General features: G+C 38.4%; 4 protein-coding genes across 6 annotated transcripts; 2 read left to right on the top strand and 2 right to left on the bottom strand.

Moving 5' to 3' along the window:
* Positions 1 to 469: 469 nt before the first annotated feature.
* On the top strand, positions 470 to 2,967 carry LOC105165262 (gibberellin receptor GID1B). The gene is made up of 2 exons (XM_011084216.3): positions 470 to 783; positions 1,393 to 2,967. The coding sequence occupies exons 1-2, from the start codon at positions 745 to 747 to the stop codon at positions 2,380 to 2,382; spliced, it is 1,029 nt and encodes a 342-aa protein (XP_011082518.1). The 5' UTR covers positions 470 to 744; the 3' UTR covers positions 2,383 to 2,967.
* A 4,767-nt stretch (positions 2,968 to 7,734) lies between these two features.
* Positions 7,735 to 9,951, bottom strand: LOC105165263 (pentatricopeptide repeat-containing protein At2g30780). The gene is given in 3 exon segments (XM_011084217.3): positions 7,735 to 7,866; positions 7,869 to 8,969; positions 9,370 to 9,951. Coding segments are annotated over 3 exon segments (1,548 nt in total). The 5' UTR covers positions 9,781 to 9,951; the 3' UTR covers positions 7,735 to 7,830.
* A 156-nt stretch (positions 9,952 to 10,107) lies between these two features.
* On the top strand, positions 10,108 to 15,574 carry LOC105165264 (LEC14B protein). Of its 3 annotated transcripts, XM_020694574.2 has the most exons (11): positions 10,108 to 10,266; positions 10,414 to 10,649; positions 10,739 to 11,130; positions 11,333 to 11,452; positions 12,400 to 12,477; positions 13,363 to 13,539; positions 13,958 to 14,035; positions 14,240 to 14,415; positions 14,608 to 14,787; positions 14,895 to 14,955; positions 15,239 to 15,574. In XM_020694574.2, the coding sequence occupies exons 3-11, from the start codon at positions 10,747 to 10,749 to the stop codon at positions 15,401 to 15,403; spliced, it is 1,419 nt and encodes a 472-aa protein (XP_020550233.1). In that variant the 5' UTR covers positions 10,108 to 10,266; positions 10,414 to 10,649; positions 10,739 to 10,746; the 3' UTR covers positions 15,404 to 15,574. The 3 variants fall into 3 exon arrangements, with proteins under 3 accessions (XP_020550233.1, XP_011082520.1, XP_020550232.1); XM_011084218.3 differs by having other exon boundaries at positions 10,414 to 11,130; positions 14,629 to 14,787; XM_020694573.2 differs by having other exon boundaries at positions 10,414 to 11,130.
* Positions 15,575 to 15,868: 294 nt separating this feature from the next.
* Positions 15,869 to 17,805, bottom strand: LOC105165265 (uncharacterized). The gene has a single exon (XM_011084221.3). The coding sequence runs from the start codon at positions 17,350 to 17,352 to the stop codon at positions 16,153 to 16,155; it is 1,200 nt and encodes a 399-aa protein (XP_011082523.1). The 5' UTR covers positions 17,353 to 17,805; the 3' UTR covers positions 15,869 to 16,152.
* Positions 17,806 to 19,084: the final 1,279 nt, after the last annotated feature.

The raw sequence follows: 19,084 nt of genomic DNA, 5'->3' as shown, positions 1-19,084 counted from the left end.
TTATGCACATTTAAAAACAATTTATTTAATTCATTTTAGATCAATTATTTTGTTTATTACTTAAATAAATATAATAAAAAAGATTGAAATGTATGTAGGGATGAAGGGCGTGTTTGGATTGATATAGAGTGGAAATAATGAAGATAATTGGGGGCGGGGTGGGGCCCAGGCAAACAGTTGTATTTCGGCCGCCCCATTTGGCGTCTCTCTCGTCGCCGCTTTCCCTCCGTCGTTCTTTTGCCTTTGACTCACACCCCATCTCTTTCTCTCTCTTCTCTCTCCATATTTCCTCTTATCTATTACAGTAATTTCACGCGCCACCGTCAATTTTCATTTTCTTTCTTCCCTTTTTTTCTTTATCTACCATTTTTTACCTATAAATTATACTATATATACATATATATCATGTAGAGAGATGATTTTATTTTATTCTCCTCTCTCTTTCTCTCTCCTCTGTTTGGGCTTGATCTTTTTTTTTTTTTTTTTTGGTTCTTGTTGAGTTAGATAAGTGAAGCGGTTCAGCAGTATTTTCAGAAGAAGTCGTCTTTCTGTGTTTGTTGCTCAGAAGAACTAAATCGGGAGAAAAGTATAAAAAAGAAGAGAAAAAGGGGGATATCAGCTGGCATAAACACAGAGCGTGAGTTGTTGGGGTGGGGTGAAAGACAATTGTAGAAAAACTCGCTTTTTTGGGAGAGATCATTGTGGTAAGATTCCCAAAGAGCGGCGACTCTTCCACAACCCCTTATGGCGGGCAGTAATGAAGTAAATGTCAACGAATCAAAGGTAATCACGCATATTTTCTTCCTGGGTTCCTCAGAATTCTTGGTTTCTTTGTTTTGCGGTGTGGAATTAGGGTCTTCTCCGATGTGGGTTCCTGAATTTTCTTCGTTTCTTCTCTTAATTTTGGGGTTAATAGTGGGGTTTGTGATGGTTTTCCAAAGAAGATTTTATTTGGAGGAAAGAGTTGTGATTTATGGATAAAGATTGAGTCTTTTGCCTTTGATTTTGAGGGTTTGGGCAGCTGCTTCTCTCTCTCTATATACCTATTTTTGCTATTCGTTCTTTGCCCCCTTTGTTCTCCTCTTTGTTTTTTCTCGCCCAATACTGATTTAGCAGTCCCCATAAACCTGTTTTATGCTTGTTTGTTGGGTTATTTTTAGGTGGTTTCTCCACTTTTCCATTTCCCTTTCTTTTTATAGACTTTCATGTTTTTCTTTTCTTTTCGGCGTTTTCCTTTACAGCTGATTACCTTTACTGGATGTTGATGATACTGATTTGGGATGCATTTGATCAAATTTCATTCTCAATTTCGGTTTATTTTCTATTTTGTGCTGCAATTGATGGATAAGGAAACCATTGGTATATTGAAATTGACTGGCTGTCTTTATGCAGAGGGTGGTTCCACTTAATACATGGATCCTTATATCCAACTTCAAGCTTGCTTACAACATGCTTCGGCGGCCTGATGGTACATTTAATCGGGAATTGAACGAGTTTCTTGACCGGAAAGTGACTGCAAATGCTAATCCAGTAGATGGGGTTTACTCCTTTGATGTTGTAGATCGTGCCACGAGCCTGCTTAACCGGGTTTATTTGACCGCCCACGAGAATGAGCCTCAACGGGGGATCGTAGAAGTGGAAAAGCCCTTGAGTACCACTGAGATTGTGCCTGTGATTATATTCTTCCACGGTGGAAGCTTTGTTCATTCCTCAGCCAACAGTGCTATCTATGACACGCTCTGTCGTCGCCTCGTTAATACTTGCAAGGCAGCAGTTGTATCTGTGAATTATCGTCGATCGCCAGAGCACCGGTACCCGTGTGCGTATGATGATGGATGGACCGCTCTTAATTGGGTTAACTCGAGATCATGGCTTCAGAGTGGGAAGGATCAGAGAGTTCATATATATTTGGCAGGCGATAGTTCTGGTGGTAATATTGCGCATCATGTTGCTGTTCGAGCTGCGGAGGAGGGGGTCGAAGTATTGGGCAATATTCTTCTTCATCCTTTGTTTGGTGGGCAGGAGAGGACAGAATCTGAGAAAAAATTGGATGGGAAATACTTTGTAAGGATTCAAGATAGAGATTGGTACTGGAGAGCGTATTTACCAGAAGGAGAAGATAGGGACCATCCTGCGTGTAATGTGTTTGGCCCCAGGAGTAGAAGCCTCGAGGGACTAAAATTTCCAAAAAGCCTTGTTGTTGTGGCTGGATTAGATCTTCTTCAGGATTGGCAATTGCGTTATGTTGAAGGGCTAAAGAAATCAGGGCAAGAAGTGAAACTCCTTTATCTCGAAAAGGCAACAATTGGGTTCTATTTCTTGCCGAACAATGATCATTTCCAGTCCCTGATGGATGAGATGAAAAGCTTCATCCACCCTTAACTTCTAATACAAACTCCCAATTACCGGCAGCCATACGTAACAGAAGCTTGACCTTTTATATTTTTCTTTCTCAGGGTTCTTTTCTCCCACGCCTCCTCGATTAGCAGTTCTGGTGTGTAGTTATATGCTTGTGTAGAATCACTCCTTTCTGTTGTTGATAACCTGTCATTTGTGTTGGCGATACGATATTCTCCACCTCTTGAGGTATTGGCTCCTCACATTTGAAGGCATTCCATATCGGAAGCTCAGTCATTGTGGAACCTCAGAATTGTGGCACATTCATGGTTTTAGCAGAGCAACTTCATCTCAAGGTTTCTCGATACCGACTAATACCAGAGGAGGTCGTCAATTCATCATAGGACTATGGGGTTCGTATGCGGTGGTGCCTGATCGGTTGTTTCCTCGGCTACTACTGTGATTAAGTCTACTAACTCAACACATGGATTGGGGTAATCCATGCTGTTGTGATCTGTATTTTTTATACTGGTGCTCTAGAAATATATAAGTTTTCGTGTTTATATGTAACAATGCAAACTTTTCCCTCTATGTTATACTAATTCTATTATGGTTCTTTTTTTGCTGAAATGAATCTCCTCCAAATGACTCTGTCCATTATTCTATTTCCGCATCAGCTCCCTACTTCTTCTGATCATCCGGGGGCTGCATCGTACTTGTTTTGATCCGGGCTAGAATTTCCCGTGAAGTATTCTCGTATTCCAAGCAGTTTGGGGAAAGTATTCTTAGTTTGTATTGTCAAGGACAGAGGCAAGTAAAGCAGACATTGTTTCCTTTTCTCCAATATTGTTTCTGTAATTGGTGTTGGTATGCTGCAAGAATACTCACCAGTCACAACAACGTCTTTTAAGGTGGTGGACCATGGGATTCCCGTTGCGAACCAACCCCCCCCCCCCCCCCCCCCCACACACACACAGCAAAAACCCCGTCCACCAAAAAACATAACACCCCCCAATCCTGCCAAGAAATGATTGGACATGAGTCCAAACAATGGATTTCGCTATCATCTGACGTTGATTTGATCAATTCTTGGACAGCTTCTTCTAGATGCCTGCGGTGCGTTTGGACATTGCTGCTTGATAATACCACCAACTAAAGTACTTCTTCTAAGTTCTAACCACTTTTTTCTCATTAGGCCTAACCAATTGGTCCTATTAGTTTCGATTTCAATGTAACTAAGGACGCTTTAGTCATTTCACATATGTTCCGACAGACGATATTACATCTTATATTCTATTTAACACAAATTCTTTAAATAAAATTTCAAATGAAAAAACACACGCTAAACTTTTAAAACATATTTTTAGTGGTACGCAGAAAAGGGACCATTTTGAGGAGAAAAAAAAGGGCCATAGAACCCTCTTTTAAATTTTAGCTGTTGGGATATTTTGTACAAGTTTGTATCTATGGCCACAAAATGGTGAAATAAAAGAACAGGTATGGGGTTGGATAGGGACATAAATTGGAGTAAAACATTTGACATTTGTGTTTGGGTATGGCAAGAATATGTGGTTTGTTTGTATGATCAAGAATCTAATAATAATAATAATAATAATAGGAGTAGTAGTTGTAGTAGTAATCAGTTTTGGTACAATGTTGCATTATTAAAACTTAGCTTTGCTGTTCTTTTCTTGGTTACATTGTTATGTCTCATTATGGTTTGTCTTTTATGGGATTAGCTGTCTTGGTGTTTGATCTTTGTACACCCACTATTTAGTCATTTTCCATCATTTGGAGCTTTTCTCATTCTTGTTGCCTTTTGCTTGTCACCTTCTCTAACTATTACTACCTTCTTTTTTCCTTTTTTAACAAATATGGGATACTTGAATCTCATAACTTTTCATTCCATTCAAAATATATAACTCATTATTTTAATCAAGCTCTATAATAACTCGACTTATAAAATTTGATTCAATGAAAATTCAGCTCAATTTTTAATACAATGATGAGACTGCTGTAATTAATTGAACAAAACTTTGATTCATAACGATGATTTTTGTTTGTTGTGAATAGTCAGATTGTATTTAATATGATCCGAATTGTTTCCTTATGGAATTCTTCCCCCCACCCCCCCAAGTGTTATGTTATTCTAGTGGGAAAACAAAGATAGGCTAATTTGATTTTTTTTAATTATATCAAAAAAATTAATTTATAATTTGTTCAAGAAAGATATATATTAAAAAGAAAAATATAAAAAAGAAGTGGTCCATAAGAAGCAAAAAATAAGTCCAAGAAAAGCAAACGTGCGAGACATTGGTTGAAAACAAAATATGGTGAATTCAGTGTATGCAATAATTGTTTTTTAGTATTTAGTGAGTTTTGTCCTTTATTTGTTTTGGAAATAGTGGGGGGGGGGGGGGGGGGTTGGCCAATCCTTTTGGTTGGTGGGGGATCTTTTGATTCCCCTAAATAACAATGACCCTCCACCAAATTTCCTTATTTCATTCACAATCTTACTTTCTTATTATATAGATTATTATGCACCTCTTTTTTTTTTTTTAAATTTATTTATCAATAAGTCAACATTTATTGTAATATTACATTTGACTTTTGTTTCTTCATCAATATTTGTTCTATTCTCCTATCTTTATTTATTCTATGATCTTCATGTTCAAATTACTTTAATATTTGGTTCTTTTTTAAAAATTTAGAAAGAATGAGAGTAGGAAATATGGTAGTTTAGTAATTTAAACTACTAGTTTTTTATTTGAATATTACGAGGTTAATTATGATAAAATTAAGTTATATTCCGACGAGTTTTGTTAAAAAAAATATATTTTATAATGGCTATGTGCGTTTATTTTTATAAGTATAAAAATCTTAACATTTACAAAAAGATTAAATAGCCATTGAAATCCATAGTCTATGTATCGATCCATCGTTTAAAATTTCCTTATGTTTTCTTTGAAATTATAAAAAAGTTTTCATTTTCAATTTTATGAAAATAAAAATAGATGATAGTTTTGAAATTATCTATTTTTTTTAGAAATACTCCCCGTTTCTTGATTTTCCTAGGATATATTTATCTCATACTTTTAGCTACAAATACATAAATTATTGATATCACATATAAATATTTTATTTAATGATAACTGATAGAATATTACGAAAAATTTAGTAATATTATATGCGTATATGCATATTATATATATCAATGTAATCAAAATAGTTGATAACATAGATAAAAAATAAATACCATATTATTATTTAGTTCCAATAACAACTTCATCAAATATCAACTCCAAATATATAGTTACACTACATGAAAATAGATTATTTTGATTGACATAAATCATACAAATTTAGAACAGATATCTTTGAACTAGAAAGAGAAATGTAATATTTTAAATATTATTCTATATGTTTCTTTAATTTTACAAGCTTTCTGTAGCGTTTCCGAAACATTTCTGAAAATTTTCTTGTATTTATTTACTTAAAAACATGCGCTAGAAACGAAACTTTAATCCATGTATCTATCCATCGCATACACAAAATATAAAAAAAGCTCGATTTTCGTACTAATTACATGGAATTTAGACTTAATTATGTTAAAAATGGGGCAGGCCTTAAGAGAATGAAATATGAATGAAACAATTGGAGCACATTATATTCAGTCAAAAATGCAAATTCATTGAAATTTTGAGGTGTAAAGAGGCTCTAATATGACAAAGTGTGGAGAAGTTATAGTACATTAAACACAATGAGCAGTGTGGTTTCTGGTGAAAAAGATTGAGGCAATAAGGGGTAATCTCAGATATGAATGATCACAAGAATCAATCTGGAAATGTCTTTCTACTTGCAAATTGAAGATGATCATCATGTATCACTCTTATTTATTATACAACACCAGGCAACACAGTATAATGAGATTCGAAACTGATGTGAAGGATGGCTTCGGTTAATTGGGAGTTGACGTCCTCCTCAGGCGGGAGGATCTTAGCAACGTCCAAGAAATGTATGGAAGCTCTGCATAAAAAGATCACAGAATTGTTATCAACTTGGGGGACTATGATGCCCGATATCCATCCTGAAATATGTATGTGTCTTTCTAGTTTCTTGGCTATCGAATAAAATGTGAAACTCGTAACCAGATCAGCCACAATGCAGACAAGGATGCGAGAAATTGAAAAGAGATTAAGTCAAGAAAGAGAGAGTGAAGATAAAAAAAAGAGAAATATACAAATATAGATAAGAAACGCATAGTTTGCTTACTGATATGCTACTGAAACTTGGTGCTTTATGCGCATGCTAAAATCTTGGTTCTCCAACTGGTTCATAAAATTTTCTCGCAAGTGGGGTTAGTGAGACCTAATTTTCTCAGTCGGGTACCAGGATGGTGTTTTAATTACTTGAGTCCTTGACTGTATTTTCCTTGTGCTATAAGCTGAGTCCTACTGCGTTTGATGCAGTTACCTTTTTTTATTTAACTGGTATCAGGTCTAGTGGTAAATTATTGACCTTTATACCACAAGGAAATCTTAGAGGCTGATGAAAATCGTCGACAAAGCAAGAATACAGAATTCTACTGAGTAGGATGACAGTAAACTAATAACTAAACGAGGAAGAACCATATGTTGGGCAGCCTGCTAAAAGTTCAATGCGTCTCCAAATTCCAAAACATGTGGGACTACATAGCAAGAAAAGCGAGGGAGGCAAGTACAGGATGCCTAATTCATTTCTGTAATCAGACAGAAATAAATAATATAGCACCACTGTTAGGATTGAAATTCCGATCTTTGTGTCTAGTATTTTCCTTTCCTTTTTCCTCTAATTGTGTTTGGGTGTGCAGGGATTTGGAATACCGTCAGATCAGTGACACATATTAAGATTACACTTTCAAGCCAATTCTTTTCAAGATACTTCAACATTTCAAGCCCACAAAAAAGAGATATTGAAATGCCAACATACTAGTAACATTTTTTTGATCCACTGCTATAATGATTTCAAGACCAGTACTCCTACTTATTCATCACATGATACTGTGAAGCATGGCCGACATCACTACGCACCAAATAGTTTGAAAAGCATCACGTAATAGGATGATACTTTCAGGTAATTCTTGAAAGTACTTTAACATATCATTAACACAACAAAAAATGCTAAAAAGCCAGCATTTTAGTACTTAAGCTAATTACATCTTTTTGGCTCACTGTCATAATGGTGTGAACACTAACACTCCTACCGAGTGATCATTTGATACCATGAAGCATGGACAAATAAAAATTCCAAGTAATTAGGTGCATACAGCAGATGACACAACTTTTCCCATTTAATAAACCACAATTCACAAGTCAAAAATAAGAGGAATTTCAGACGATAGCATCAGTAAGTTTACCTTTGAATTTGATGGAACTTGTAATTCATCTTTCATAGCAACCCTTGGACTATTATCAGTTTCGTTCTTGCTCAGGAATTCCAACAGACTTTTGCGATTCAAGGAAGTATTACAATGAATTGCATGCATCCAAAGGTACTTTATATCCATGTTTGCACATCATTCCAACAACCTGCTCCAGCTTATTTCGTGGACCCCACCTTTGATATGCATGGTACAAAATCCAAAATGTTTTCTTCGACAAGTGCATATTTACTCTATCCATTTCATCAAGAACCCTCTCCATTTCAGAAATGCGCATCTGTGATGCGTACATAACCATTTTGCAATGGTAAAGAGATCGGCACACTTTCCAACCTGCATGTTCTGCCCGCTGCACAAAGTCAGCAAGCTTGTCCACTGCATTGTGCCTGAAATAACTTGAGATGATGCATTTCATTACGCCGACAGTTGTGACATAGGCTTTATGCTCAAATGCCTCATTAATTGAATTTTCCATTTGCTCCAACAAATCCTCTGTTGCATATAAACAAATCAAGAGAACATTCAACCAAGGCCTATACTCGTGTTCAGGAATCAGTCTGAGCAGTTTCTCGACCTTTTCAACCCTAGCAACATGAGAACTCCTACAGTATGCACATATCATGGCTCTAATCAGTGGAGTTTCTTTATGATCAACATGATCCCTTACCATCTCATATATTTCTTCCATCTTTTCCAGCTTACCAGAGTGGGCATATCCTCGAAGCATTAGCAGATGGATATCTATATCAGGTTTGATCGGGCCTGCTTTCATTATTCGGTAAGTCTTTTCCATTTCTTCCCACATCCATGCTGTAATATAACCAGCAATTAAACCTTTGTACGTATGGATAGTCGGAGTAAGGTTTAACTCCTTTATCTCCCTAAGAGTTGCTTCCATGTGATCTACAAGCATCAGACGACCAAATGCTGAAATAAGTATGTTGTACGTTATGATTGATGGAGTACACTTGGCTTCCATCTTTAGATCGTGAAACAAGGACTGACACCGCATAACTAAACCATTATACGTGTAAACACTCATCAGTGCATTAAATAAAGATGTTGCCTTTAATTGTTTGTTGGAAGCCTCTTTAAAAAGCTCAACTGCAAGATCAACATTCTTCAATCTACCAGCAATAGCAATTCCCTTTGCATACTCCTCCACTGTCATCGGTGCAGCATAGTCCAGTTGTTTCCTCCTCCAGTTGAGAATCTGGCATGACCCGACTGATAAATCCAACTTCTAATGTAATGTGTTTTGACCCACGAATGAGGGCTCATGGAATTGGAACAAATGCAAAATCTTTTCAAATCTAAACCAAGAAAGTAATCTAACACAGCATCATGGTTCTTTTAGGACAAACATCATCACATTATCATAAGTTTATCAATCAAACATCAAATGCGCATTTAACTAAACACAAGCAATTCATGCAACAATAGAAATAAAACACACACACACACACATACAAAACAGAAAAACTTCGTGGACCCTTTACTTTATTATCTTCCCACCGATGAAGGATACTTCTTCCAAACCGTTATCACGAACTAATATGTTATAACGAAATGCAATTAGAAACAGAGAAAGAAGATCTTGAAAAATAATTCACCTCCATAGCTAAATAGGGAAAAGGCTTTAGCTGCGTCAAGAGCTCGACTACTGCAGATCCATCGGGATACCTCCTAAACAGAGAGACACCCTTTTCATCTAAAGCTTTCTCCAGTTTCTCCACATCATCTTTTTGTTCCACAACCTCGTCTTTCAACTTGGCAACTTTTTCTCTCAGAATTTCTTTGGATATCGTCTCGGCAGTATTATAACTCCATTTATCTGAGAATAGGGATATAATATCAGGCAACACCGTCTGACTTCCATTGCTATGAGGCGTTTGAGTTACATGCTCTCGAATAAATTGATTTGGGACTGAGGGCTTTGTGATTGTACTAAGGGAATTGAGGGAGGAAACGGTAATTGTTTGGTATCTCCGGAATTCGGAAACTCTCAACACTCGTTTCATCATTTAGAGGTGAAATGGTATAGAATTTTATGCATTTTTTCTTTTGCCCCGTTGGGGTTTCTGAGGATTAGGGTTTTTGATGGGGTTTTGGGGAAAATCAAGATCGGAAGTGAGAGGAGAAGGTAGGCTGCCAGACAGAAAGCTGGCGGACCAGATTTTGGGCTTCAGATGAGCCGTACAAATCTATTTCTCGGACCACAAGGCCCAAGTATTCGAGATGTTGGTTGATATTGGCCCAATCACTCTGTCTATGATTCTATCATATATATTCATACCATTGCCCGCTGTTCTCGTGCGCTAATATTTTTTAATTGCCAAAGTTCTATTTTTATCTGCTCATGAAATTATAACAAAATGGATAAGGATTCAATAATTATGGAACTCAGTCTTAGTCCACACAAGAAGCCTCAACTTAGAAATCCCATTATAGAAAATAAATTCAAATTCATCTATCATCTTCCCATTTTTTTCAAGAAAAGGTGCGCAGAGGTGAGTGTTGACTGTATCAAGCTTATGATTAAAGTCGAATCTCAATCCTTTTCTTTCTCGTTTCCTTTTGGCTGTAAGCAGCTCATTCATATGTTGTAAATTCCACTTACTTCTTGTTGAATTCCTTTGCTTTTTCGTTTTATATAGGAGATTTCTACCAAGAACTTCTCTTGAATGCTTTGGGTTGTGGTGAAGTCAACTCCAAGAAGTGTCGACTTGTGTGTTTCTTGGAAAATACAGGATGGGATGAACTAGCAAGGGTGCTGTTGTTTAAAAAATTAGTAAATTCTAGCTTGCAGGGACTGTGTCCGCATATATGTGGGTTCTGATTATTCTTGTTCATACATAGAAGTGAAATAACATTTGGGCCTCCAAATTCACAGGTGTGTTGCTGGTTTGGTATGACTAAATTCTACTGCATAATTGTATGAAGGATCACCTACGTGAGGAGTGTTTAAAATGTTGTTTGTAGCTGAAGATATGGGGTATGCTTTTAGTAAGTTAGAGATAGAATCTGGAGATGATAGTTCAACCGACGAGCCTGTTGGGTGTCCTTGGCTCGATAGAAAGTTGGACTTTTCGGACCATGATATTGCTCAGCTAACAAAGCTACAATCAGGGCCACATGAGAATTTGAGCAGAGTTCTTCCAGGGAGACGTCAGTTTCCCGTTTCAACTACAAAAATGCTGGCGGGTCGAGAAGCAAATCTTTCAGGAAGAGGAAGGTTCTCATCAGGAGATTGTCGTCATGTTCTGAGTAAATATCTGCCTGTGAACGGTCCGTGGGTTGTGGATCAGATGTCCACAAGGGCTTATGTATCACAATTTTCTGCTGATGGCTCCCTTTTTGTTGCTGCATTTCAGGTACTACTGCTTACTGCAATAATGAGCTTAAAAACGAATCAGAAGAAAAGTCTTGTTGTTTATATTTCAGTTATACTTATAAATTCAGCTCAGAAGTTCTTCTGAATTTATGATCACCAACTGGATTATCTGCAATCCCCTCAGTTTGTGCAGCATTAATGTTCTTCCTTTATCCTTGGTCTTATTTATTCTTCTGAAACAGGGAAGTCAAATTAGAATATATGATGTTGATGGAGGATGGAAAGTCCAGAAGAATATTCGGGCCAGAAGCTTAAGATGGACAATCACCGATACATCCCTTTCACCGGATCAAAGACGCCTTGTAAGTTCTCATGCGTAGAGTATTGGAAAAATATGTAAGAATCATTTCTAGATTTTTCCATTAAATCATACTCAGTAATATGCATGCCTGCTTCCACTCATAAGGATACAAGACCGATGTTCAAGATGTTTCAATGTTCTTCCTGATGAGTCAACAGATGGAGTTCAAGGTGTTTCCATCAATTTACAGGAGTTTGGTTGACAAGCACAATATGCCTTGTGTTTCTGCCATAAGATAGAAAAAATCCCCATGGTTTCTACCAGTTGTAGTTGCCTCATAATTCAAGTTTGCAGGCATTCACCAGCCCATGGCCAAGTTTGTGGAAAGAATGCCCGTGTTTTACTCTGCCAATTGTCTCTGCCTCACAATATAAGTTTGCAGGGGCCTTGAATAGCCTAGACAAGTTTGATAACCTCTGAGGCTTATAATACTATACTTATATAGGAAAAATATTAGATGAAGGGAAGAGCAATTTTCTCCCACGGCCTTCAGCATCTACCATGCGTATATACGTCTTATCATGGTCTGGTTATGTGTTAGCTGCCCAGGCTGTTTATACCTTTTTGTTAGGCTACTCAGGTAATAGTTTCAGACAGTTGAATTGCTGGAGATTAACTGTTCCATACGATGTATTAGAGTGCAGTACAATTGCTAAAGACTGGTCGGAACGACTGTAAGTGCATAAGGCACGACATGGCCTTTGGAATTTGTTAACACAGACAATAAATTGAAAGTAATTGGTGGATTCGTTTATAAAAATTGAAGAATAGCAGTCAAACATCACATTGACAAGGTTATATAAAGATGACTAGTTATATGCATTATTACCTGAGGTTTGTGCACATTATAACATAACATTTTTTATAATTTTACTTTGTAACTTTTGCATGAAATCTGATTTTGTTGGTTGTGATCTTGTTTTGTTTCATTGAATGTTCTGACTGCAGGTCTATGCTAGCATGTCACCAATTATTCATATTGTTAATGCTGGATCTGCGACGAGAGAATCGCTTGCAAACATCACTGTATGAAGTTTCATTGTTGTTTATTATTTATATTTCCGAAGCTACTGAATGAGACTTCATATTTATGCATTGCACTTTCTGCATGCGAAAATTTTTGGTTATCTAAGCAAGACCTTATAGGCTGAGCTTACTTCTTTTAGTCTTGGCTAGCAACAAACCGTATCATTAGATTATTTACCTTAGAGGGGTCATCACGAAGTGGCGAATGATGACTTCTCGGTGCTGCTCTATGCAAAAATAGGGAATAGTTGCTTTCCATGTATATTTTCCAATTGTGGGATTTCCACCTGTCATTCTTTTCTAGTATCTTTAAACCGTTGACTTGCGCTTGGGGAATGGACTTATTCTTTTCCCTTCGCGATTCAGACCTTCTTTAGAAATCTTTTAAGCTGAACTGAAAGTGAGGGAGGCCATCAAAAGCCAGAAAAAGAATAGTTTCTATCAAAATTGTATTTGTAATTTCTCAGGGACCCTTATGTAGAGAATTTGTATCTTTGTCTAGCATTTGACATGTGGACAAGGGTTGGCCATGCAGATATTCATTCTTGCACAACTCAATACATGGATATGTACCCCTATCAGTGCTCTTTGTAATATGGTTTCCTAGGATCTTTTACATAACTTCAACATGTACACCCTTTGCACTCTGATGTATATCTATTTGTTTCCTCATGCTTAGATTGGAGTCTCCATCAGTTTTCCTCTTGGACTTGGAACAATTATCACTAAAAATCAAGTCATGGTGTTATTACCTTATTTCGGACTGTTCTCTGTCTTGTTCAATTGCGTCTTCGGAGTTGAACGCCAGTTTCCTTCTGTCTGGTGATCTGGATTTGAATTTTTCTTGGTTAAAAGTGGCTCAAATTTGACTTCTGTATGATGCAGGAAATTCATGACGGTTTGGATTTCTCTTCTCCTGATGACGGAGGATATTCTTTTGGAATATTCTCTGTGAAATTCTCAACTGATGGGCAAGAAGTTGTCGCGGGAAGCAGCAATGGGAATATATACGTTTATGACCTTGAAGCAAAAAAGCTCTCTCTTCGAATTTCAGCGCACATGGTACTGTTGTCGTGATAAGCAATATCTTAAAAATGACATATGGATTGAAACCACTTCGAGTGAACAACTGACTCTTTCACTTAAAACAATATGAACAATAATTGCTATTTACTTTTGAGTGTTTAGTTTCTACAATGTGAACTAAGAGGTAAATGTTTAGTTTCTATAAATGTGAACTAAGATCAGCTGCCTAAATTAGATTGCTGAACTAAGAGGTAAATGAACTGTTGCTATCCATAAAATATCAATGCAAATAACATGGGGTCATTCTACTTGGTGCAAACAGCTCAATGTTTATCCTTGCTCTTTGAGGGTCATGTTGTCAACCACTCTGTCTGGAACTACAATAATTACTCAGAAGATTCAAAAGTTTTAGGTAGTAGGAATTTGACACTACATTTTTCTCATTTTCATGCAGTCTGATGTCAATACCGTGTGTTTTGCTGATGAGAGTGGCCATCTCATTTATTCTGGGAGTGATGACAATTTTTGTAAGGTACGCTTCTCTTGTCCAGGGCTAGGCATTGGTGAACAATTTTTTATGCTCTACCATTTGAGGATGTGATGCCATTTTATCTGGCGTGATCTGCGAATTCTCTGTTCTCTCATTCTTTAGATCTATAAGTGTAGGATGCCTATATTGAGTAACACAGTTCTATTCTGTCTGAACAAGTCAATGTTACTTGCTCTTCGTATATAGGTCTGGGACAGACGCTGCTTTACAGCCAAAGGCAAACCGGCAGGGATCCTTGTGGGCCACCTTGAAGGCATAACATTTGTTGATAGCCGTGGAGATGGTCGGTATTTAATATCCAACGGCAAAGATCAAGCCATCAAACTTTGGGATGTTCGGAAAATGTCATCTAATGCTGCTTAGTATGCTCTGTTTGATGCTTTGCTGCACAGTCCTCTACCTTAATATTTCGATTTATGATTCATGGCTTACATGTTAATCCGATAGAGCACATCAGTGTCTTTTGATAATGGTGGATTAATTAATATCATATTTAAAGTAATGCTCACGTAGTCTTGCATGTCTGCCCCTCTCTCTCTCTCTCCCCCCTCAAGCTCCCATTTGTCCCTTTTCAGCTATCGAGGATACAGGGACTATGAATGGGATTACAGATGGATGGACTACCCTCTGCATGCAAGAAAGTTGCAGCATCCATATGATCAATCAGTAGCTACATATAAAGGACATTCTGTCTTGCGTACACTCATCCGTTGTTACTTCTCGCCAGAGTATAGGTAAATGCTAAGACCATCTAATCAAGTACTTTGGTTCTTCCGTCATACTTTATACACCTGCCTATCCAAATTAACATGCTCATTATCTCTCTTTTCGTCATTGGCAGCACCGGCCAGAAGTACATCTACACCGGATCCCATGATTCATGCATCTACATTTATGATTTGGTATGTACTAGATGCCCTGCACTCATCCCATTTTAACTGAACACTTCAACCCTTTTCCCAGCACACGACTTGATGCGCCCTGTAGTTATGCTTCACATTACATACGCTGCTCTGATCATCCCATTTTCAAATGGAAATCTAAAATCCAAAAATGTCATTGGCGTTGCATGGCTGTCGTAACACATACACAAATCCCAGCATCTCAATCTAATTATCCCTTTCCAGTGACGACTATTGTTTAACTCAATTACTAATACATCTATACGTTTGACGAGTTTGGCAGGTGAGCGGTGCCCAAGTTGAAAAGCTGCAGTACCACAGATCTACGGTGAGAGACTGTAGTTGGCACCCGAATTACCCAATTTTGGTGAGCTCGTCTTGGGACGGAGAAGTGGTGAAATGGGAATTCCCTGGAAAAGGGCTGGCACCTGTAAGTCCAATTGCATGATGATATAGCAATCAATCCCCATACCATGTATTCATAGTGTCCTCTTAACTGTTGAATAAGGTGTTAAACGATTTGTACCAGGAAATGTACATAGAAAACTACAAGGCTAAGGATTGTATGCTGTACACCATAATATGCAGTCTACTAAGAATGATTTGAATTCTTGTTCCAGGACGTTGTAGATTTTGTCATGATTGTAGTATATGATTTCATCTCATTGAGAAAAAACGAGACTTGGTATTGAATATGTGATTCGATACGAGATAAAAGTATAATGAGGATATGATATTTTTAAAAGTAATGAAATATTATTCTTTTTTACAATTCTACATCCAAACACGACGCAATCCGATCGGATGGATGCTCGAACAGTGTCAAAATACACGCAACATTATAAGTTTTGGTTGGGGGGGGGGGGGGGCGGGGGCGGGTTGGTGTTTTGCTCCGGTCCGACAACTCCCAACGTCTTCTGCGGCTCAACAGTATTCTCGCAAAATGTGAATACAAGAAAACAGTGTCATACATACAACATTCATTTTCCTTCACTCACTCCATACAAAAATTATAATAATAATAATAATAATAAAGAATAAAATTATTATTACAGTAATATATTCTTCTTTACCCATATTACCCCCCAAAGAATCAATAAAATGATTTCTTGATTTCTCATACCTACCCCCACCCCCCCCAGCGTGCATTTCCTATTATACCCCTCTTCTCTTCTCTTATGAGCTGAATTCCCCATCTTACCCTCTCCACTCTATGCATTGTGAAGTAGGCCTTGATTTCTCCGTACCAGCCTTCAAAGGGCAGGGTGTCTGTATGGGCAGGACCATGCAATTATACTGTAAACACAGTGAGGAGCTCAGCGGAATCTCCACCGTTGGATTTATCTCTATCCCCGTCAGATAGTTGTGCTGTAAATATAGTATCTGTATGTTGGCCGCTAATAGCCGGTCCACGAAGCTACCCGGCACCTGCCCCGTGAACCGGTTGTTATTTAGATACAAACTCTGAACCGTCGAGAACATTGGTGATATTTCACCTGACAGCCGGTTGAAGCTCAGATCCACTGTGGGGATTGTCACCTGATCAACCGGTTGGACCGGACCCGTGAACTGGTTTCTCTGCAGTTGGAGGTTGCTGATTGGGAAACTGAACAGATTTCCCGGGATGCAACCGGTGAATTGGTTCATACTGAGGTCTATGTAGTTTAGCTGACTTAAGCGTGACAAAACCCGGTCCACCGTCCCCGATAGGCGGTTCCATGACAATGAGAGGTACTGGAGCGAGGGAGGAAGTCCAAGTGGAGGTAGCGAACCGGAGAGGTCGTTGTGTTTCAAGTCCAACCGGGTTAGAGTTTGAGAAACAAACGGCGGAACCGAACCGGTGAGCCTGTTGTGGCAGAGAATGACGTTAGACAACGCCGGTAACGTCCCAATGGAAAATGGGATGCTTCCCGTCAGTTGGTTGAAGCTAAGATCAAGAGTTTGCAGACCCCGGAGCTGTCCCAGACCCGCAGGAATCTCGCCGGTGATAAAATTGCGGCTGATAGCTAAAAACCTCAGGTACTTCAACTGGGAAAGGGTGTGGGGCAGAGTCCCGTAAATCCGACCCGGAACAATGGTCAACTCAGCCAGAGCAGAGAGCTTACCGATCGCGGGGTCGATTCGGCCCGTCAAGCCAGGCGAGCCGGCACGAGGATCACCGAGATTCAGAGCGATCACTCTATCTCCATCACAATAAACGCCGGCGAAATTACAGGGGTCCGAAGTGAAATCCCAGGAAGCAAAATAACTGGACCCGGGCAAATCGTTCAAGCCCTTCCTAATCGATTGCAACGCCAAGAAATCAATGGGGTTCAGCATTGCATGCGCGAGAAGACCACACTGCAAAAACAAAACCCAATGGGCAACAGCGTTCATTCTCCTGAAAAAACCCTTCATTTTCCTCAAATATTATTGAATGAAGAAATTGCAGAAGCAAGAGAGGTTTTATAAAGGGGTTTTGAGAAGCTTTCTCGTGAAGGTGAAGATGACGGCTTTCTGAAATACGTGAAAGCTTTAATGGAGACAGCGGTCACCGAGAGCAGAAGTGGCTTCACAGGAAAGCAAAGAGGAGGAGAGAGAGAGAGAGAGAGAGAGAGAGAAGAAAAACTCGATCGAGATTCAAGAAAATGATGGGGGGTCTTTTTCTCGATCGGTTTCTCCGGGTACTTCAGCTTGTGGGAGAAGATGGGAGAATGGGAAATGGCGAACTTGCTGCAGGTTCTTGTTGTTTCTCTACTTACTGCGTGTGGTGTGTGTGTAGTAGTGGGAAGAGTGGCGTGCGGGGCAATTACAATTACAAGACACAGGTCTTCATTTTGCTGTTGGAGTTTTCTTGAATTTCTGGGATATTGTGACTGATTTTTGGTTAAATTATATGGGGGGTTTGCATTTGTTTATTAATGGAGGTTCGGAGGGACAAACGGTTGTCCGAGCCGACGTGGAGGCCGAGGCTCGGAGAGACAGGTGGTCATCCGGGTCGGGTTTTGCGGGTGGGCCTGGAGGCACGTGACCATTTGGGGTGAGGACTACTCTTTTATCTTTACAACATTTCATTTCTTTTTTATTGTTTGACTAAAGAATGGAGGGGGAGGGGGAGGGGGAGGGGGAGGGTGGTGGTGGAGAGTGACCTGTGGAGGCATGTAATAAATGTGACCTGTAACAGAAGGACGCCACGTCAGATTGGGGCACAGCTGGAGATGGACTGATCAAACTACTTTTGGACATTCACAGACTTCTCATTCTACCTTGGTACAGACTACAACCAACCAACCAACCAACCCTAAGAGCTTGGAGTTGGACTTTGAGTAGAAACCAAGTATGATGGATGAAAGAATTATAGGCCTTGCTACCTAACCTTCAATCATTTCTACTCTTGTTTTTTTCATTTTGGAACCCAGATTTCTTGGTTAAGATCCTCTTTGAATTTGATTATGTTTCATGTTGTTTAATTCCTTTACCATCTATACATCATTGGAGTCTGCCACAATCATTTTTAAGTTAGAGATACATTTAATTTCATAATATATTTCATGTGTTGAATTCATGAACACTATAATTTAGGATCAATTATATTCACACTCTCTTAAATTAAGTCAAACTACACAAATAGACTAAATTATACAAACATCCACTATATTTCACAAATGCATGAACTTTATCACGGGATATGGGTCTTGAATTTTACTGAATTTGGCCATTCTGTCCAATTCAAATTCGAGGGATTTATGGTAAATAATTACTTATTTTGACTTACACGGATCCCTGTTAATATGAATAGGTTGTGAGAGTTTTAGAGATCGTTTGTGGAAGATTGAGATATCCCTGAAATCCTTGAAATGTCTATTTCTTAGGAATAATACTTATCTTATTGTTGGACATGCTGTTTGAGATTTATGACAGTCAAGAAAGAACCTGTCAATCAGCAACAATATAGTCGAAAACAAAAACATACAGTTACTTGTATTTTTTACCAGTCGGAACTAGTTAGCAATTAGGATCCTGGTGGTCCCCTTTTAAGGTGAGGTGGCATTGGGTATATCAAATAAGGTTGATGTATTGGATAAGATGGATCGACATTGAGCTAGTTAATATCAGACCTAGATTAAGTGTTGCCTCATCAATAGAACGA

Source organism: Sesamum indicum, linkage group LG6 (assembly GCF_026168435.1).
Source record: "Sesamum indicum cultivar Baizhima isolate 11 linkage group LG6, ASM2616843v1, whole genome shotgun sequence".
NCBI classification, from domain to species: domain Eukaryota; kingdom Viridiplantae; phylum Streptophyta; class Magnoliopsida; order Lamiales; family Pedaliaceae; genus Sesamum; species Sesamum indicum.
The sequence above is the reverse complement of the archived record's forward strand: the minus strand, read 5'-3'. Positions and strand labels throughout refer to the sequence as shown.